This window comes from Dasypus novemcinctus, chromosome 8, assembly GCF_030445035.2.
Source record: "Dasypus novemcinctus isolate mDasNov1 chromosome 8, mDasNov1.1.hap2, whole genome shotgun sequence".
Taxonomy (NCBI): domain Eukaryota; kingdom Metazoa; phylum Chordata; class Mammalia; order Cingulata; family Dasypodidae; genus Dasypus; species Dasypus novemcinctus.
Genome location: NC_080680.1, coordinates 41,815,746 through 41,838,143, shown reverse-complemented (window position 1 = coordinate 41,838,143; position 22,398 = coordinate 41,815,746). Strand labels below are relative to the sequence as shown.

At 39.7% G+C, this 22,398-nt stretch overlaps 1 protein-coding gene across 3 annotated transcripts in view; it reads right to left on the bottom strand.

Moving 5' to 3' along the window:
- Positions 1 to 22,398, bottom strand: part of DOCK8 (dedicator of cytokinesis 8) — a 246,921-nt gene that overhangs the window by 117,413 nt on the left and 107,110 nt on the right. For all 3 annotated transcript variants that reach the window (XM_058301712.2, XM_058301715.2, XM_058301713.2), the window contains 5 exons: positions 18,778 to 18,858; positions 17,508 to 17,667; positions 15,006 to 15,142; positions 13,663 to 13,756; positions 12,301 to 12,463 (listed from right to left, as the gene is read on the bottom strand). In XM_058301712.2, coding sequence (XP_058157695.1) covers positions 12,301 to 12,463; positions 13,663 to 13,756; positions 15,006 to 15,142; positions 17,508 to 17,667; positions 18,778 to 18,858 — 635 coding nt within the window. The remainder of the gene's footprint in view (positions 1 to 12,300; positions 12,464 to 13,662; positions 13,757 to 15,005; positions 15,143 to 17,507; positions 17,668 to 18,777; positions 18,859 to 22,398) is intronic.

Sequence of the window (22,398 nt, the reverse complement as noted above, 5' to 3'; positions counted from 1 at the left end):
TTAACACACATCTTCCCACCAGTAAATCCTATAAAAGAGAAATTGAGCATCCGAGTGAACTCACCATCCTAATCAGATGCCTTTATAGCAGCAAAAAGTTACTAGCCATACTAAGAAAATGAAAGACATGGTCCAAGAAAAGGAATAAATCAAAGCCCCAGAAGAGAGACAGGATTTGAGACAACTAATTAATGAGATGCACACAAACTTTCAAAATCAAATTCATGAGGTGAAAGACAATATGGCTAAAGAGATAAACAACATCAAGAAGACATTAGGGGGAAAAAAAAAAGAATATGTTGAGCAAGCACAAAGAAGAACTTGAAAACCTGAATAGGAAAATAACAAAGCTCATGGGAAGGAAAGGCACAATAGGTGAGATAAAAAACACATTAGAGGCATACAACAGCAGACTTAAAATCATAGAAGAAATAATAAATGATACCACAGACAGAACAACTGAAAATGGAGAAAAGAATTGAAAAAATTGAGCAGGGGCTCATGTAGTTGAATGACAACATGAAATGCAGCAACATACATGTCATGGGAGTTCCAGAAGGAGAAGAGAAGGGAAAAGGGACATAAAGAGTATTTGAAGAAATAATAGCTGAAAATTTCCCAACTCTCATGAAAGAAATAAACTTACATGTCCAAGAAGGACAGCATACCGAACAGAATAAATGTGAATAGACCTACTCCAAGACACATACTATTCAGAATGTCAAATGTCAAAGATAAAGAGAAAATTCTGAACAGCAAGGGAGTAGCAAATGACTCATGCTAGGGATGCCCAGTAAGACTTAGTGCAGATTTCTCATCAGAAACCATGACAGTGAGAAGACAGTGGTATGATACAACCAGGATATTAAAAGAGAAAAACTGCCAGTCAAGAATTCTTTATCCAGAAAAATTGTCCTTCAGATACGAAGGTGAGTATAAAATATTCACAAACAAACAGAAACTAAGAGCATTTGTAAAAAAAGAATCCACCTTTGCAGGAAAAATTAAAGGAAGCCTTAGAGCCTGAAAGAAAAAGACAGGAGAGAGAGGTTTGGAGGAGAGTATAGAAGATAGAATAGCAGAAAGGATAACCAAAAGAGTAAAAAGACAAAAATAAGATATGAAATGAAAACCAAAGAATAAAATGGTGGAAGTAAATAATGCATTTACAGTGTATCATTGAATGTGAATGGATTAAACTCCCCAATCAAAAGATATAGGCTAACAGAATGGATAAAAAAATATGAGCCATCCATATGCTACCTACAAGAGACTCACCTTAGATTCAGGGATACAAACCAGCTGAAAGTGAAAGGCTGGGAAAAGATACTCCATGCAAATACTAACTAAAAAAGAGTAAGGGTAGCTATATCTGACAAAACAGACTTTAAATGCAAAAAAGTTGTAAGAGATACAGAAGGCCATTATAAATTAATAAAAGGGACAATCCATCAGAAGATATAACAGTCATAAATATCTTTGCCCCAAAATTCATGAGACAAACTCTGGCAAAACTGAAGGAAGAAGTAGACATCTCTACAGTAGTCATTGGAGACTTCAACATATCACTCATATCATTAGATAGAATGACTAGATAGAAGATCAACAAGGAAACAGAGAAATTGAACAATACAATAAATGAGTTAAACCTAATAGACATACACAGAATGCTGTACCCAAACTCAGTGGGTTATACATTCTTCTCAAGTGCCCATTGATCTTTCTCTAGGATAGACCGACAAGTTAGGTCACAATGCAGCTCTAAATAAATACAGAAAGACTGAAATTATACAAAACACCGTCTCAGATCATAATGGAATGAAACTGTAAGTCAATAATAGATGGGAAAGAGGTAAAATTGCAAATGTGTGGAGGCTAAACAACACACTCCTAAATAATTAGTGGGTCAAAGAAGAAATTGCAAGTGAAATTAGTAAATATATTGAAACAAATGTAAATGAGAACACAACTTATCAAAACTTATGGGATACAGTGAAGGCAGTTTTTAGAGGGAAATTTATAGCCCTAATTGCCTATATTAAAAAAGAAGAAAGAGCTAAAATCAAAGATCTAGCTGAACAACTGGAGAAACTAGAAAAAGAACAGCAAGCCAATCCCAAAGCAAGCAGAAGGAAAGAAAAAATAAAGATTAGAGCAGAAATATATGAAATTGAGAACAACAACAACAAAAACAATCGAGAAAAATCAACAAAACCAAAAGCTGGTTCTTTAAGATGATCAGTAAAATCAACAACGCCCTAACTAGACAAACAAAGGGAAAAAGAGAGAAGATGAAAAAAACCCAATCAGAACTGAAAGAAGGGAAGTTATGACTGACCCCATAGAAATAAAAAGGATCATAAGAGGATATTATAAGCAACTGTATGCCAACAAACTAGATAACCTAGATAAAATAGTCAAGTTCCTAGAAATGCACAAATGCTACAAGAAATACAAGAACTTAACAAACCAATCACATTTAAAGAGATTGAATCCATCATAAAAAAATCTCCCAAAAAAGAAAAGTCCAGGACCAGATGGAATCACAGTTGAATTCTATAAAGCATTTTGAAAAGTATTAAACTAATCCTGTTTAAACTCTTCCAAAAAATTGAATAGGAGGGAAAATTACCCAACACATTTTATGAAGCCAATATCATAAAGCCAGATAAAGACATACAAGAAAAGAAAATTACATGGGAAGTGGACATGGCTCAACTAATAGAGCATCCACCTACCATATGGGAGGTCCAGGGTTTGAACCCAGGGCCTCCTGGCCTGTGTGATGAGCTGGCCCACGCGCAGCGCTGCCATGTGCCAGAAATGCCTTGCCATGCAGGGTGTCCCCTGTGTAGGGGAGCCCCACATGCAAGAAGTGTGCCCCACATTGAGCTGCCCCACGTGAGAAAAGCGCAGCCTGCCCAGGAGTGGCGCCGCACACACAGAGAGCTGACACAGCAAGATGATGCAGCAAAAATAGACACAGATTCCCAATGCTGCTGAGAATGCAAGCAGACACAGAAGACCACAAAATGAATGGACACAGAGAGTAGACAATGGTGGGGGGGGAGAGGAGTGAAATAAGTAAAAGAAATCTTTAAAAAAAAAAGAAAAGAAAATTACAGACCAGTCTCTCTAATGAACATAGATGCAAAAATTCTCAACAAAATACTTGCAAATCAAATTCAACAGCATATCAAAAGACATATGTCACTACCAAGTAGGATTTATTCCTGGTATGGTATGCAAGGCTGGTTCAACATAAGAAAATTAATCAATGTAACACACCACATTAGCAAACTGAAGAAAAAATATCACAGGATGATCTTAATCAATGTAGAATAGGCCTTCGACAAAATCCAGCAGCTTTTCTTGATAAAAACACTTTGAAAGATAGGAATAGAAGGAAAATTCCTCAATATGATAAAAGGCATATATGAAAAACCACAGCCAACTTCGTACTCAATGGGGAAAGGTTGAAAGCTTTACCTCTAAGATTAAGAACAAGACAAGGATGCTCAGTGTCACCGTTGTTATTCAACATTGTACTAGAAATTCTGGCTAGAGCAATTAGACAAGAAAAATAAAGTCATCCAGATAGGAAAAGAGGAAATAAAACTTTATTTGCAGATGACAAGATCCTATATTTAGGAAATTCTGAAATGCCTATAACAAAGCTACTTGAGCTAATAAACAAGTTCTGAAGAGTGGGAGGATATAAGATCAACACACAAAAATCAGTAATGTTTTTGTACACTAGTATTGAACAATTTGAGGAGGAAATCAGGGGAAAAAATTCCATTTACAATAGCAACCAAAAGACTCAATTTAACCAAAGAAGTACAGGGCCCATATGCAGAAAACTACAAAACAATGCCAAAAGAAATGAAGACTTAAACAAATAGAAAGACATTCCATGTTCATGGACTGGAAGACTAAATGGTGTGAAGATGTCAGTCCTCCCAAACTGATTTATCGATTCAATGCAATACCAATAAAAATTCCAACAGCCTACTTTACAGAAATAGGAAAGCCAACTACCAAATTCATTTGGAAGGGAAAGTACACCCAAATTGCTAAAAGCATTTGAAGGAAAAGAAGAGCAACATGGGAGGAATTTTACTGCCTGACCTTAAAACACATTTCAAAGCTACAGTGGTCAAAAAACATGGTACTAGTATAAAGAAATAGAATTGAGAGTCTAGAAATAAACTCTCACTTCTATGGCCAACTGATTTTTGACAAACCTACCAAGTCCATGTCAGTGGGACAAAAACAGTCTCTTTAACAATGGTGCTGGGAGAACTGGATATCTATAACCAAAAGAATGAGAGAGGAATCTTACCTCACTCTATACAAGAATCAACTCAAAATGGATCATGGACTGAAATATAAAAGCCAGGACCATAAAACTACTAGAAGAAAACATAGAGAAACATCTTAAAGACCTTGTGGTAGGTGGTATTTTGTTGGACCTTACACCCAGAGCACAAGCAACAAAAGAAAAAATAGATAAATGGTACCTCCTCAAAATTAAACACTTTTTTTCTCTCACAGGATTTTGTCAAAAGGGTGAAAAGCAGCCGACTCAATGAGAGAAAATATTTGAAAACCACATGTCTGATAAGGATTTAATATCCATGATATATAAAGAGATGTTACAACTCAACAATAAAAAAAAATTCAATTAAAAAATTGGCAAAAGACTTGAATAGATAATTGTCCAAAGAAGAAATGCAAATGACAAAAAAAAAAACCCAATAAAAAATGTTCAACATCACTAATGACTAGGGAAATGCAAATCAAAACTATAATGAGATATCATTTCACAACTATCAGAATGGCCACTATGGAAAAGACAGAGAACTATAAGTGTTAGAGAGGATATGGAGAAATAGGAACGCTTATTCACTGTTTTGGGGAATGTAGAATGGTACACCACTGTGGAGGACTGTTTGGCAGTTCCTAAAGAAGTTGACTATAGATTTGCCACGTGACTCTGCAATATCACTACCCAGAAGAACTGAGAGCAGTGACACAAGCAGACATTTGCATACCAATGTTCATAGTGGCATTATTCACAATTTCCAAAAATTGGAAACAACCCAGGTGACCATTAACCAATGAATGGGTAAACTGTGGTGTATTCACGTGATGGAATATTATGCAGCTGTAGGAAGAAACGAAGTCATAAAGCCTATGACAACATGGAGGAACCGGGAGGACATTATGTTGAGTGAAGCAAGTCAGACACAAAAGGACAAATATTGTATGACTGTGCTTCTATGGACTAAATATATCACGTAACATTTTGTATGATCCCTTTTATATAAAATATAAATATAAATCAATTTATGAAGATAAAATTAGATTAATGGTTAGATAGGGATGGGGAAGGAATGCTAAGGGGTGTGGAGTTGTTATTATTTTTGTGTAATGAAATGGTTCTAAAATTTTTTGTGCTGATGAATGCACAATATTGTGATTATAAAAAAAGCCATTGATTATATACTTTGGATAGATCATAAGATATGTGAATCTACTTCAATGAAACTGCTGAATAAATAAATAACTATGCAAGAATAGCCAGAAACAGCAGCTATGTACAACAGGAGAAACATCAAGACTTTGAGAGGTGAAGAGTTTTGTTTTCTTGTTTGTCTGGTTTTTGTTTATTATCATTGAAGTAATGAAATTGCTCTAATAATGATTGAAGTGATGAATGCACAACAATGTGATTATACCAAATACCACTGATTGTACAATCTGGATGGATTGTATGCTTTATTAGTATGTACCAATAAAATTTATTTTTTTAAAAAATCAGCCATCCATCTGCTTTGTAGCCAAAAAGATAAGTGTGCCTGAATCTAGAAAGTGAGCAAATTTTGCCCCCAAGTGGCTAATTGTGGTACTCAAGAATATCTGTAAAACCTGCAACTGTTGGTAAATTATCTTAAGTTACCAGCTCCCTCCTGGATTTTTCCATTCTTACAAGAAGAAGTAGGATGGTCAAGTTTTGGAGCAAAGCATCAGGAAAGTGAGAATTGTGTTCCTGATTTATAATAGATTGCTACTAGCAAACTCAAGTAGGGAGACAATTAATCTGGATAGTTCAGACTAGGAATTCACTTTGCTTTCTGTCTCCATTACTTGGCTAATTCAAATTACTAGATTTTGTCTGGGCTGCACTGCTGTTCCTAAATAAATCATTTGTTTATAATAGCTTCTGTTCCACATGCAACTCTTTGCTAAGCCTAGTAAAATCGATAAGGACTGACTCAGGGTTGTCTTAGACTGAGGACAGAGTTCTTTAAACATTCCTTACAAGCATGGATTCTTAATCTTTTTGTTCCATGGACCCCTTTGCTAGTCTGGTGAAAACCGCAGACCCCTTACTAAGTCCACACTATACTGTGCATTATTTAATAAGTACATCACACCCACACCACCAACATGTCCCCACAAAAATAATGCTTTTTTGAATTTCAATTCAAGCTCACAGATCCCTTGTTAAGAACCACTGCTTTAAAGGATAAAAAGTAGGAATGTACCAAATAAATGTGCTTGCACATCAGTGAAATGTTATATGTATACTTTTTTTTTTTTCTGCACAGGGTGGCTCTCCTTGCGGGGCAAACTCCTTGCACGTGGGGCTCCCCTAAGAGGGGACACCCCTGCATGGCACTCCATGCAGGCGACAGCACTGCATGTGGGCCAGCTCCACATGGGTCAAGGAGGCCCTGGATATAGAACCCTGGACCCTCCATATGGTAGGCGGATGCTCTATTAGTTGAGCTACAACTGCTTCCCTATACTATTTTTCATTGTAACATCACTTGTAATAGCAAACAATTAGAAAGATTTAAAAATCCCATCAGTATGGGGTTAAATCACATCCATATAATGAGATTCAGTACAGCTGTAAAAAAAAAAAAAAGCACGAAGCAGTTCTATGTTCTGATACAGAAGGGCCCTCTACAACACAGTGTAGAGTGAAGAAATCAAGGTGCAGAACAGTGTATAGATTATGCCACAATGAGAAAGAAAATTACTTTGTACTGGTTGTATTGGTTTGCATGTACATTGTCTATCTCTGCAGTGATACCCAAGCAACTGTTAAGAGTTGGCTTCTTCCAAAGAGGGGAACTGAGTGGCTGGAGGTCAAGGAGTGGTAGTGGGGGTTGTCACCAGAGGCACTTTTGTGCCTTTTAAATTCTGCAGCATTAGAATAGGCTACCTATTCTAAAATAAATACAAGTCAAACGAAGAAACAATGACGAATGGAGAGCTATTATTTTGCAAGGGACTGAATAAGTCATCGCTTGGCTAGTGATTTAAAGGGAAGGGCTAATCACATTGTGCGCTACCAACCATTAATTAGCAATAACGCTGACATACTTAGAGCACCTAAGGAGCAACGTGCTATTTAAAAAACATTGTCCTCATATGTAAAGGTTTTCTGCTGTGTTGCAGGTTCTTGGTAGACAAGTATTTATTCTTCGACAAATCCATCTGGCCTCATATCCACGTGTACGGTGGGGTTGCTGCCCCGACCGAGACATCCGGAATGGGAGGGAGACAAGCCCCATGAGTGCCGCCAGCGCGCAGCCACCCTTCCCCACCCCGGTCCCCCAGCGCTACACATACAGCTAACTGGGCTCAAGCCGGGAACTCATTCCCTTGACAAAATAAGGTCCCTCTCAGGGACCCTCCCACTCTTGATGCCCTCACGCCGTCCTAATGAATTCATCTGGAATTCCTTCTGGTTCATTCCTTTCCTTAGACATTCTATCCACTCAATTATAACTTCCAGAAATTCATTCGCGTTCAGCTCACACACCCATCCATTCCCATTGTTTTTGCCCCTGTAGGATGTGTCTGGTAGCACTCCTGAGATTGCCCTGTGATATAGGAGGCCCTCCCTGTTAGGTCAGACCCCAGGCTCGCTCTGGTCTGAGAACATTCGGCTGAACAGGAGGAGGCCTGAGAACAGCTAATTATCCATCAAAGAAATCATGTTTCAACTGATAGGCTTGTTCTCAGCAAGCACAGTCCTCCACAGCAATCTGGTAATTGGATAAACAGGACTTCAGAGGCTCTCGGGGGCTGGGATGAGATATGAAAAAGCACTTTATGTGATTTCTTTAATGTAATCACCAGTTGAAGGGATGGCAAGGAGCTTAACAAGCTCATTACAACTTCAACGCTTGTGATCTCCACACATGCCCCCTGGCAGCCACAGGATAAAGTGCCCTTGAAGGCCTCCCTGCGCCTTGGCCCTGGACCATTCTGTCCTCACTCTGCCCCCAAAAGAAGACAGCTGGTGTCTCCATCCCCAGCTGCTGGGCCAAGAGGAAAAGAGGCCAGGAGTTGGCCCAAACGTGTTCCTAGGCTAACAACTAGTATTTTCTTAATCTGGGCATGGAGAAAGGAATGTCAGGCTCAGATTTAGATAATCCTGTTTATCCACCTGATTGTTTTTTCAGCTGTTCTGCTCTACTTTTAAAAATTACTTTCCTTCTGCTTATGAATTTTCAAAGTTTTTGCCTGGGTCTGTTTAGGGAACCCCAATCTGGCTTGGTGCCTCTAAGCCAAGGAGGTTGGATGTGGCACTGCAGAGATGCAAAGCCCTGGCTTGGGGGACGCTGGTCATTCCTGAGTTTAACACTCTAGCTCTAGAGGTTGATCTCTCCCCTCAGAATGTGTTTGTTTTCTGAGTGCCCGCTCTGCAGGGGCTGGCTGGGATAGTTCTGGGAATCCAGCAACTTCTGTTATAACCCATCTAGTCTTTCTGCTTAAAGCAGTTAGAACGAGGTAGAGTTTGAGCCAGGGGCACTGCTCACATATAATACAAGGTGAATGAATCCCTGACTCAGAGCAGCAGAAGGGGCAGGGCCCGGGAGGCCGAGGGCTGGAAGGCAGTATCAGCCTATCCCAAGCCAACTTGACTTGATGCTCGAGGTCAAGGTCACCTGAGTCAAGCTGAAACCCTCACCAACACTAGACTCCCATAACGTGTGACTGACCAGCACTCACACTCAAGGCCAGGCAACACCTGCCTTTACAGCTACGGAATAGTTTTCTCCACCTCAGGGAGCTCTGCAGTTGATGTGCTAAGTTCAGGAATTTGACATTTGAATCCTGGCTTTGTCAGCATAGACATCTGTTGCTGGGGCCCAATAAATGTATTCTCCAAAAGCACAAGTTGTTCACATTTTTATAAGTCAGGCCATATTTCAAATTCATGAAGTGAATCCTCTATAAAACAAAGAATCCTCCCTGAATTTATCTTCTCGGTAAATTATAATTTTCATTTATCTGATTTCCTGAAAGGATACAACAGTGACCAGGATTAGAGGCTCAGAATTAGCAGCTGTCAATGGGAACAGTTACCCTGCCTGCCAAAACCCTTAAGAGTCTCGAATTCTGCAACCAAGTAAAAGGAAAACTTTTCTAAAAGAAACAGGAATGGCTGTTCCTAAGGAAATGTTAATACTCCTCAGAAAGAGAAAACTTTAAGTCATACCTGTTAATGATACCATAATGTGAGTGAGTTTAGAGATCTTATCTTTAAAAGAAACTTTTACTGGGATGGGGGGGTTGTGGTGGAGAAGATAGAAAAGAAAGAGGTTACATGTGTTTTGAGGAATAGGAAGATGGTGAGGGGAAAATGGAGGGGAAAATGGGGAGAAATGAGAAGGCTAGGTCACCCAAGACAAACCTAGCCAACTTACCAGTTTTACCTGGCTTGATTCTTTCCATTTCCATCTTGCAAATGGGAGTGGAGGTGTGAGAAAGGGGAGAATTATTCTCAGACTGGGTTTACTGTCAAGACCAACCTCATCAAAACAATTATAAAACGTGTGAGCATTGGAGAGGAACGAGTACACATTTAATGACAGCAAGAGAGCTTTAGACAAGATTTTTCTGCGTTTCTCGCTGCTTTTGCATAGCTGAATTCAGAACCAAGTTCACTATAATGTCCTTCCTTGGAAAAAGCGATAAAATATGGTGATTGGGAGCCAAGACAAGGCGCTGTGACCAAACTGGAGGGAAGCGTTTTCATCTACCATTTCTAAAAGTAGAGACCTGGTTTCTACCGGGTGGATTTTGCATTTCTCTAGTGCACGGCACAGCTAAAGCATTTCACTGTGCACCTGTGGCTATGTTTCTCATGATACCAAGGAAGGTCCACAGTGATCTGCCAGGCTTGTCCTCCTTAGCACGCCTCCATTTCTGAATCACCCAGGGCGCACCAATACACTCCGAGCCCTGCTGTGATGTAATTAAGGGATAACATTTGCAGCAAGAAGTGTAGGGTCGTAAATGCCTCCTCTGGGTGATTAAATGCTGAGGGGAAGTTGTATACCTATAGAATTCATTTCGTGCAAGTTTATTTCAATGACACAATTTTTTTTTTTTCAATGAGAGGGTAAGGTTGCTAGAAAGATACAAAGCACGGCATCCATAGACAAACATTTTCATGCCTTTATCTCTAGGGGATGGGTAGTTGAAAGTACTGCATCCTGGGAATGCTTACCTTGTCTAGGAAGGGGACCTGGGGCCAAGTTTGTATTTAAGGAACAGGGAGGGAAAACAAAGTGTTGCTTCAGGAAGAATTATATGGAGGAAATACATGTGTACCCAGCAAATATTCAAAGGAAGAGCGACATTTCTACCTATGTGGATGGTTGGTTGTATTTCTCACTGTAATTCATGATTTTGACGAACTACTCATTTATCCTCACTTAAGAAAAAGTCTCAGTTTTCTCGTCTGGAAATGTGGAAGGCAGGAATGGTACTTGGATTGGGAGGGCTCTGGAGCTCTTTTATTTCAGTCTCACGACATCAGGAAGTGTGGGTGAGGGTCTGGGGAAATAGGAACTCACACATTGCTGGCAGTATTCCAAGCTGGGACAATTTTGGAAAAAAACTGCAGTATGGTCAAAACTGAAATTGAATTTAACTTGTGACCCAGTACTTTCACGTTTAGACAGATTCCTTGGGGAAACTTTCACGCATGTGCACAAAGCAACACAGCCAAAAATTTTCACTGCAATGTTTGTAGGAGCAAAAAATTTGAGGAAAAAATGCCTATCAATAGGCAAATGGAAAAATAAAATATGGCCTAGTCACACAAAGGAATACTATACAGTAGTTAAAAGGAATGCTAATCAATATTGATATTTCTAAAATGCAAGTTCTTAGGGAGTCCCATTGATTTAATTTGTGAAAATCCAAGTAAAAAAGAGAATAACTGTGAGTATATAACACATTGAAGTAATAAAACTCATGAGTCCATGGTAATACTCAAACAAAAAAAGAGAAAAAAATCATACTGCTGAGTGAAAACAGCAAAGCATAGTAGAACACATTGAATGTGGAACCAGTTATGTAAACTTTAAGTGAGTATAAAAAGAATACCATTCAGCATTCACAGATACATGTGTATGTATAAAACCAGAGACAACGGAAGAACATACTTAAGTTCATGATAATGGCAATGTTTGAAGGGCAAAGCTATGACTGGGGATAAAGGGGACTTCAACTTACTCAATATTATTTTTCTTTTATAAATTCTAAAAAAATACAACACAACAAAACAAAATAACCAACCCCACAACAAAATGTCATTTCTGAATGGTGGATTGACAAACTCCCTCCTAGCACCCATGACTCAGGTCAGCTGGCACCGTGCCAGACTAGGAGAGCCTGAGGCAGCCCAACCTGACAGTCCTGTGTGCTCTCTGATATGGTACCACCAGCCACCTACTTGAATTTAAATTAAGTAAAATTAAATTACATAAAAAATCCAGTCCCTCCATTGCACTAGCTCCGGTTCAAATGTAAATTAGCCACATGCGGCTAGTGGCTACTATACTGGGCAGCACAGCTACAGAACATTTCCATCATTCCTGTAATTTCTATTGCACAGAGCAGGTCTCAAGCTAAAACCTATCCTTTAGACAATGAGGACATTTTTGGTTGCATTATTCTTTTCTTATGTCCTTCTGCACGTAGGAAAACAAAGGTAATGAGGTAATGACTAGGAAGTATTTTTCATTTCTGGAAGATTATGTCCACTATAATCCTAAGATTATGACTAAAATAATTCTTTCTTGTTAAAGAGAATTGAATAAACCATCTTTAGAAAAAGAAGTCTAGCAATTTTCCTTAGTTATGCAAATGCCACATTTCATTTTCCCAAAAATAGATAAAAGTAGGAAGATAGTTTGAAGGCTAAAAGCATTATCCCGAATGTGGGCTCAATGGTTTTCCAAGAGTCTTGCTTCTTACCTGTACACGGTATGAGGGACATATACTTCCCGGATTGGAAATTCTAAAATCTCTTTGTGTGGACGGGTCCGATTTTCAGGAAAGGGTCTCACTGGCAACATTTCAGGAGTCAGAGAGCAATTAAGTGTCTCTGGAGCTGGGGAAATCTCCAGTTTAAGTGAGCCTAAAAGAGAAAATAGGACCCTTTTAATAAGATATTGTCATGTTTTGAGGATCTGATGAAAGGTTATTGTACTATATCTTCTTTTATGAAAATAAAGATAGGTTATAAAGTATTAGTATGAATTTTTAATTTTTAAAATAAAAAAAAATAGAACATTTTCATTTTGAAATAAGTTCAAACTCACAGGACTGTTGCAAGAATAATATAAAGCCCAATCAGAGAACTTCAAGTGTAATAGTTTTGAAATTTCTAAGTAATTACTTATAGTTTGAGAAAAAGTATATCATGGCAACTTTTGAGTTGTGTGAGGATGAACTGATGACCTTTAAAGTCCCTTCCAGAACTGCCACCCTATGATAGTACATAGTAACTTCAATGCATTGTAAAACTTAAAAATTGGTGGTTTTCAAATTGGGTTCCCTGTTACCCTACGATGCTGAGAAGAACCTCATGGACCATGAACTGAGGATAAGGAAGATACATTTACCTTCTACCAGAGAATCTGACTTTTACTACTTCTTCTTCTCTTAAGAATAGGGGTTCCCTATAGTATTTCTTTTGGAAAAAGGGGGCCCCTCTGTTCAAACAGTTATCTGATCCTGATCTAAAGCATGATCTTAATTTAAAGAAGCAATCCTTTAAAAAAAAATAGAGGGAAACGGACTTGGCCCAGTGGTTAGGGCGTCCGTCTACCACATGGGAGGTCCACGGTTCAAACCCCGGGCCTCCTTGACCCGTGTGGAGCTGGCCCACACGCAGTGCTGATGCGCGCAAGGAGTGCCGTGCCACACAGGGGTGTCCCCCGCGTAGGGGAGCCCCACGCGCAAGGAGTGCGCCCCATAAGGAGAGCCGCCCAGCGTGAAAGAAAGTGCAGCCTGCCCAGGAATGGCGCCGCCCACACTTCCCGTGCCGCTGACGACAACAGAAGCAGACAAAGAAACAAGATGCAGCAAATAGAGAGAACAGACAACTGGGGGAGGGGGGGAATTAAATAAATAAATAAATCTTTTTTAAAAAAAAGAAAGAAAACAATAGATTTGCCAAAAATATAGACCAATTCAGATTCTTAAACCCAGGTATAAAACCTCACATTTAATTCGGTAAACGTGATTTTAAAAATTCCAGCATTAGACGAATAATGTGTCTGATCATGAATGGTTCTGGCATAGTTAGAGAGGATAAAGACAAGTCATCCACACCTGGAATTGACTTGACTCTTCTCTGTAAAGATGAAGATCTTTTGTAGTCAGCTAAAAATTTGAATAAGTCTTCATCACTAAGGCGATCTCCCTCCTGCCAAGAGAAGAATCAGTATTAGTGTGGCTGCAACATTGACTCCTGGGTTAGGGACCAATTATTCCGGGGGGCCTTTTTATCTTTGAAGTTTTTTTTCCTAGCATGCCTTTCATAGAAATTAGAATTGTAGGATACACTAAAATAACTTAATTCCATCTCTGATCAAATATTCCTTCTCTATGACTCCCAACTTATTGTCACTCAGCCTCTCATCATTCCTTTTGGTGATGGGGCTTTTTCTACTTCTAAGGAAGTCTGTTTGACCAACAGAAATTCTGGCCCAAATCATCTTCCCCTTTAATTACAACCCACTGTTGCTTGTTTTACTCTTTGGAACAACACAGAATAAGTTTACTTCCTTCTTCAAGGACTTGAAGATGGAAGAAGCACTTGTCTATCTTTGTCCTATCCTCAATTTCTTCACATTTGCCTGAATAAGAAGGCAAATCATAAATGCTATCCTCTATGTGAATACTGGGTGATAGGGATTCTGCCAAGGGACACACAGACATCTCTTAGCTTCACAACAACCTGGTGAGGCAGATAGGGACACCTTATTTCCAGTATAGGTGAGAAAGCACAGACTCAGTCAAATCAAGTACCTTAACCCAGAAGGTAAGACAATTGGGAAGGTGTGAACCAGAATAGAAACTCCATTGTTCCTGTACTGTCCCGTTATCTGACACGAAACCCTTAGCATCCCCTCTGCATTTACGTTTAACATACCCCCTTGGAATGTCCCGGGAAGACTGTTCAAGCTATGGAAAATTTTCCAGAACAAAGTCAAACCAAATCTAAGGTGTTTTGTTTGTTTTTTTTTAAACATAGTCTAAATGTTTACTGAGCTAACAATGAATGCCATCTGGGATGATCATTCTCTATGAGCAAGCAGACAGCCCTGGAAAGCTTGCAAATGGACAGTGGGGAGAAGGCTAGTAATCAGCTCAGAAATTGACTGAGTCAGTCCAAATAGTGTAATTTATGATATAAAATAGCTGACGTTCCTGGAGCACTTGCTGTGTATCAGGCACTCAGAGAACAGCTTTCATGCATCAGGTCATCTAACCCTCCTACAGCCACATGATGCACATACCATCATCCCTGTTTTGTAGATAATGAAAATGAGGTCTGGTGAGGTTAAGTAACTTGCTCCAAGCCTCATCACTACATATATTTTCTCCTCTGGCTCTAGCAACCATGCCAATATAGCAACAAATTCAGACAGAGTTGTAATGTGGAGACAAACCTGCTTGAAAAAGCTGTTAATAGTCACGGGGGTGGTTTTGAAATTAGATCCAACTCCATTTTCCTCCAACGAGAGGGCTCTTTCAGAAAGTCTTCTAGATTGGGACAGACTCCTCCGCTCACCCACAGAGCTTCTCCCTTTAAGGAAAACAATTATCACTCCAAAGTATGACTTTCTGTTGAGTACAAAAGCAGTTATTAACTTTCAAACATAACTTTACCAAATATGTTTATTTGTTTATTTTTAAAAAGATTTATTTCTCTCCCCTTCCCCAATCCCCCCAAGTTGTCTGCTCTCTCTGTCCATTCGCTGTGTGTTCTTCCATATCCATTTGTATTCTTGTCAGCGGCACTGGGAATCTATATCTCTTTTTGTTGTTGTGTTATCTTGCTGCGTCAGCTCTCCATGTGTGTGGCACCACTCCTGTGCAGGCTGCACTTTTTTTGCGCTAGTGGCTCTCCTTACAGGGTGCACTCCTTGCACGTGGGGCTCCCTTACATGTGGGACACCCTTGCATGGCACAGCACTCCTTGCATGCATCAGCACTGCACATGGGCAAGCTCATCACACAGGTCAGGAGGCCCTGGGTTTGAACCCTGGACCTCCCATGTGATAGGCGGATAGTCTATCTGTTGAGCCAAATCCGCTTCCACATATATGTTTAAAATCACAGAACATAAACAGTGAACATGACCATCCTTGTTTTGAGTGAAAATTTTCCACCACTGGCCCACAGCTTTCTAGTCCCTTTGTTGGAGTTCTTGATGCTCTTCCTCTGCATGCCTGAGTATCCAATCCTCCTATGACCAGAGCAGAGAGGCTATGAGCAGCCATAGCACTTCCTGGATGGAGATCAGGGTAGACCAGATGCCTCCCAGCAAGGCTCCAAAGCAGCCTGTGGATTTGCTTTATTTAGTAAGCACAGTGTTGTGTTTACTTTTGCTTTATTTTTACATTTGAATTCCATTGGGAGTGGCATGTACTCAAATGCCCCTGAAGGCATTTGGGGTCATGATCCAAGCATGCTAGGGTTGGCCTTTTTACATGCTAATTCCCAGCTTTCCTCTTCTTTCACTGTATGAACCAGGCAGCAGAAGTGAGTTTTGGTCTTGGTTTACCTGCGTAATGGGGATTAGAACTCTGAATCACACCCAAACCTGGACTAGACCCTGATACCCTGGCTTATTTGTTTCTCATCCTTTTGCGGGATTTAGATGGGGATCTTGCTGTTTTTCTATTGTAAAACTCAGGGTCCTATTGTGAAAGGTCAAATTGCTCAGAACTCTAATATTGCCAACTCCTATCTCTGAGGATATCCTTGATTCTTGCTCTGATGCTGAATTGGAGCTTCTTGCTACCAGTGCCCACCTGAACTTGTCCTACTGTCTCAGTAGAATATACTGCATCTTCTGGTTAGTTCTTAAGAATCAGCCCCTGTGGCCTAATTTATCCTTGGCCTGGATTCCCCTTCTTCTTTCCCTCCCTCCCTATTACTGAAGTCCCACTATGGTCAGTGCTTAAACCTACCTGGCTTAGCATGCTCTCTCAGCTCTATGCATAACACTTTCAAATAAGGTTACCTGGGTCAACATAGAAGTTGGCATTCAAAAAAAATTATGGTGTGACGGTCAGGATGCAATAAAGTGAGGTTTGTCATTGACAAACCAGAAATAACACAGGAGTTCTGGTTGGTAAGCAAAATAATTTCAGAATAGCAGCAGCAATAACAAAATACCTTTTCTTCCACTCCCCTACTAAATACAACTTTCAGAAGTCATGGAGCTAAGGAATGCATGACAAGTGGGAACACAGACTTAACTATTTGCTGGATACTAAGACATTTAGGAAAACAGAAACCCCACCACAGGTGGTGGTGGTAGACCCAATTGAAAACTCTGTAATCTTGATCAGCTCCACACCCAATTAGTTTACGATATTAACAATTCAAAATAAAAAGAGAAATACACTAAGTAAGTTAGAGCAGTACCTAGATAACCTTTTGGCACCCACTTTTAAAAAAATGCACTTGGCAAGATAAACTTTAAGGGATTGGAAACTGTGCTGAGAAACCCGAGTTTTTCTTTTTCAGATGGCTTCTCTGAAGTTTAGAAGCCAGTCATGGTGGCCTTTTTAAAAAAAAAACACACTATTGATGGGTATTACATTTTCTTGTTATTTTCAAGAATTTTACTTTCAAGAAGGGGTGGCTACTGAAAATTAATCTTTTAAAGTGTCAAATCATCCAGAAAGTCCAACCAAAAAATCTTATTATAAAAGTAGATTGTATTTACATTCCACAAATATTCATGACAATTGTTTTGGGGATCCCTGTCTAATCATGAATCTGTATTTCAGCCATAATTGTGTTTCTTCTTATTTATCTCCTTCTTCCCTCTCACTCCCCATACCTTACTGCTTCCCAAGTTTCCAATAATAAGCAGTTGACCTCAGAGATGCTACAATGGAGAGCCCTCCACCTCCTACTGCAAATGAAAATCTTACCAACCATGGTCTCCATATCGGTTACTTCCCTTTCAAGGGTGGAGATATTGAAGAAATTTGTTAAGCTTATGGGAGCCCAGGCAAAGGGCATCCGGTATTTCCCCAAACGCTGGCAGAAGGACTCAGCTTGAACTTTTAGTTTTTCAACCTTTTCTTTACTCTAGAGGAAAATGGAAAGAAACAATCAAACAATAATACAGCATCAGCATCATCAACTGCCTCTGACATGGCCATCTCTGAAACCCTACACTAGTGATCAAAAAGAAGAAATAGGCAGAAAAATGACTCAACTAGGATCAGAAGTCTAACTGATGAGGAAACAAAGACTTGAAAAGGAGGGGTTTAAAGAGAAGCTACATTCAATTAGTAAACTGTATTTCCAGCTATAAATATCCCTGAGGCTTGCTATACCAGCTAACCAACAAGAGCTTCTTTTAGGAGTTAGCTATGTGACTCGGATTCACATGAGGGAATCTTGGGATAAAATTTACTTTATATCATCTATCAAACTCCCAAGAAAACCTGTTTTTTAAAAGCTGGCTTGGAAAACTCCAAAATTATGTATAAAGTTTCCTAACAATTTCCTTTTTTTAGGTTGACAGTATTCCTATGCTGTGCTTTCTAGATTCAGGGGAAAAAAGGCAGATTAAAAAAGAAAACCAACCAATAAATGTACTGAGTTCAGAACTCATTTGAAATTTATAAGTTTGTAGTAGGATGCTGATTAGGTAAGACTCATTCCAGAAAGGTCGTGGTTTTAAAGTCACATTGGGAACGCTTACAAAATTGTGCTGACAAAAGATGTCCTTCTCATAGGCCCAGTACCTATGCTGTACTCATGAATTTCTAGCGTATAGCAGTCACTGCCAATTCCCACTGATCCACATCAGATAGGACAGTTGCCTTGGTTCTCGAGGAAGGCCAGTAGAGCTCTGGCATTGTTTAGTTTCAAGGTTTCCCAGGGCTCTACCAACAGCTGGATCAGAGTCACAGAAGCAAGGCAACAGGATATGGCTCTGCCCTAGCCAAGTTCCTATACATTGGTATAATATAAAATTGGTATATATCATCATAAGTGAGTTAAATATTTTATTTCTTTTAAAATTTATCATACCCATTTTTCTTTCTTCTTTTGCTTAAATACAAGTTATCAGGGTCTCATCTGGGGATATAATATGGACTATATTCCATTAACTATTTTGTGGAATACTTTTAAAAATATCTGCTTATTCTAGATGTCACCCTTTTAACAATACTCAAAATGTCATACCTTTCCACCATCACTTTCTTTGATAACCATATAGGGTTCTGCACAGTCTCCAATCTCTCCTTGCTGAAGGACTTTTTCAATCTACCGATAAAAATTATATAAAAATATAGCACATGAATTATATCCATATAATGGAATCTACGCACTATCAAAATGATACCTCATGGCAATATTTGATAGTATGGGAAGATGTCCACGACATGTTTTTGATTAAAAAATAGTATAAAGATTATTATCCAGTTTTATTAAAAAATAAATTTCAAAGGCATATTAAAAGGATGATAGCAGATAAACAGCAAATGCTAACAGTAGTTACATTTGTATGGTAGACTATACGTGATTTTTATTTTCTTTCTATTGCTTTTATATATTTTCTGTTTTTAAACAATAATCATGTATTATATCAACAATAAAAATGCAATAAAAGTTATCTTATGAAACAGAGCACATGTGACAAACATAGGAAGTGAAACACTCATTTTCTTTATTTTTCCTTCAAGGTGAAAAAGAGATATGGTCTCTCTAAAAGTCTGGTTAGGGACTTAGACCTTCCACAAAAGGAATAAATAAGCAGAATAAATTATCTGTAATTGTCTCCTTTATATTTTCTAGTAGGGCTGCTTCTCTCTATTTAACTGACCTGGAAGGGAACTCAAAAGCAGTGGGATAAGAGATCACTTAAAAAAAAAAAAAAAAGCAGTGGGATGGTGCCACCTCTCACTTCACTAATGGATGCTATGGTCAGGGGTCTTCTTCCGTTTTGCTTTAGATAAAGGATCTGCCTGGCCAATTACCAAAAATCTTGGGCACCATGTTTAGGAGAAAGAACAGAAAATGAACTTTCCCTAACCTGCTGCTCAAAGAAAATTTAATTTAACTCAGGTATGAAGAAGAAAAACAAGTAGATTTAGCCCCATTAGTCCATATCCTTGAAGAAGAAATTTGGGTCAACATATTCCAATAGGTAAGGGCTGTTAATTAGCATAGCATATCTAAATGAGAATGGTTTGGAGTACTGATGGAGGGGTGTTTAATGAAGGTTCAAAGGCAGTAGCGGGAAACGGACTTTGGCCCAGTGGTTAGGGCGTCCGTCTACCATATGGGAGGTCCGCGGTTCAAACCCCGGACCTCCTTGACCCGTGTGGAGCTGGCCATGCGCAGCGCTGATGCGCGCAAGGAGTGCCTTGCTACGCAAGGGTGTCCCCCGCGTGGGGGAGCCCCACGTGCAAGGAGTGCGCCCGTGAGGAAAGCCGCCCAGCGTGAAAAGAAAGTGCAGCCTGCCCAGGAATGGCGCTGCCCACACTTCCCGTGCCGCTGACGACAACAGAAGCGGACAAAGAAACAAGACGCAGCAAATAGACACCAAGAACAGACAACCAGGGGAGGGGGGGAAATTAAATAAATAAATAAATCTTTAAAAACAAACCAACAAACAAACAAAAAACAAAGGCAGTAGCAAGGGGCTGCTCCATGGACATCCTTTTCAGGGAGAATCCCAGGCAGGAAGTCTCTCTCTTCACAAAAGATGTCTAAATCATTCTCCTGTTGCTATAGCATGGAAGAGAAGGCTGTTCCCACTGAGAGTTGCACCAGGTTGAAAATAGAGTCATTTGACACTTTAGCTAGAGACTGACAGGAATTCTTGTTAGTCAGGAAGCTCTCCCTCATTCATTCATTCAAAAGTATGTGTTGGGAAGAGGATTTGGCCCAACGGATAGGGCGTCCACCTACCACATGTGAGGTCCAAGGTCAAACCCAGTGTCTCCTGACCCATGTGATGAGCTGGCCCATGCTCAGTGCTGATGTGCACAAGGAGTGCCATGCCACGCAGGATGTCCCCCGTGTTAGGGGATCCCACACACAAGGAGTGTGCCCCGTAAAGAGAGCCAACCAGCATGAAAATAGTGCAGCCTGCCCAGGAGTGGTGTTGCACACATGGAGAGCTGACACAGCAAGATGACACAACAAAACGAGACACAGATTCTGGGTGCCACTGACAAGAATATAAGCGGACACAGAAGATCACACAGAGAATGGACATAGAAAGTAGACAGCTGGAGGCGGGGAGGGAAGAGAAAAAAAAGTATGTACAGAGCACCTTCTAGGTGGTAGCTGCTGGGGAGAAAAGTAGTGAACACAATGGATATGGTCTCTGTTCTCTTTCTCTTTTTTTTTTTTTTCAGTACCGGGCATAGGGATTGAACCCAGGACCTCATATGTGGGAAGTCAGAGCTCCCCTGAGTTGTTTTTTTTGTTTGTTTGTTTTGCTTGTTGTTTTTAGGAGGCACCAGGAACTGAATCCAGGATCCTCAATCACTTGAGCCATATTTGCTCTCCTCTCTATTCTCATGAAGCTCAAAGTCAAGGAGCTCGTAGAGCAAACTGGAAGGAAGCCCATTTTTCCATAAAGTCAACAGATAAAACATGACTAAAATGAACTTTAAACAGAGATAAGGAACCTTTACATTAGGGACTTGAAGCCAGGGATGAGAAGGCCATAGCTTAGCCCTTGTATAGTATACAGAGAAGAATCTACAGGATAGGGGCCCCCAGAATCTGGAAGCCAGAGAATGTAGATTGATGAGACCAGTAGATGCAAGTGCTGTCGCAGTTGGGCAGGTAACTACAGTACTTGGTAAGGAGGAGCTGCAGGTTGATATAAGAGCCCTTCAGGGTTTATGTGTAAAGTGTGTCTAGTGAAATGCATGAGTCCTCATCATCAAGGAAGGTAGGGAAAGGTGCATATCAGAATCAACCAAGAAAAAGACTTTTAAGATAAAGATGTACTCTTCCTTACGGAGGGATGGTTTCATGTCTATTTTTTTAGCAGTTTTTTTAAAAAGGCTCACTTCCATTCTCACTCTCCATCCTTCAATTGAGAAACGAAGCCTTTTATCTACTTCACAAAGTGTTGAATTAAACTTTTAAGCCTGAAATAACTCCTTAGAGCAAGATTATATTGAATGAGGTGACTCTTCCTAAAATACCATTAAGATCCTGGTATTCAGCTTTGGAATGCAAAAAAAAAAGAAGAAAGAAAGAAGCCCTCTTTAGAGAATGACATTGCTGGCATATGCTAAATATTACAATATTACATACTATATTTTAGGAGGAAAAAAGCAAAAAGTAAAGAAAAACAAATCAAAACAAACTAGGGACTATTTTACTGCATAGATTCAAATTTCTTATCTATATCCAGATAATTAAAGTATGTCCATTATCGCCAAATTTGCCGTTGGAAAATTTAGAACATGGTTAGTAAATAATAGTAACCAATAGGTAACATCTGCTATTTTGCAGACTACCATAGATTAACCAATATAAAGTCATTCACCACCACACCATGGAGCCTAGAGTGCCTACAACTGAAAGCAGGAGGATTGCATCCAGGATCCATGTGGAATCTAAGCCTCCTCTTGACATAGATGTGCAATGGACAACCAATCCAAGGTCCACAGAGAAAATGTGGCATGGGTGTGGGAAAAGTGGCCATGGTGGCTGCTGGGTGCAGGGAATAGGAGGAAGAGATGAGATGTGGAGGTGTTTTCGGGACTTGGAGTTGTCCTGGGTGGTGCTTCAGGGACAATTACCGGACATTGTAGATCCTCCCAGGGCCCACTG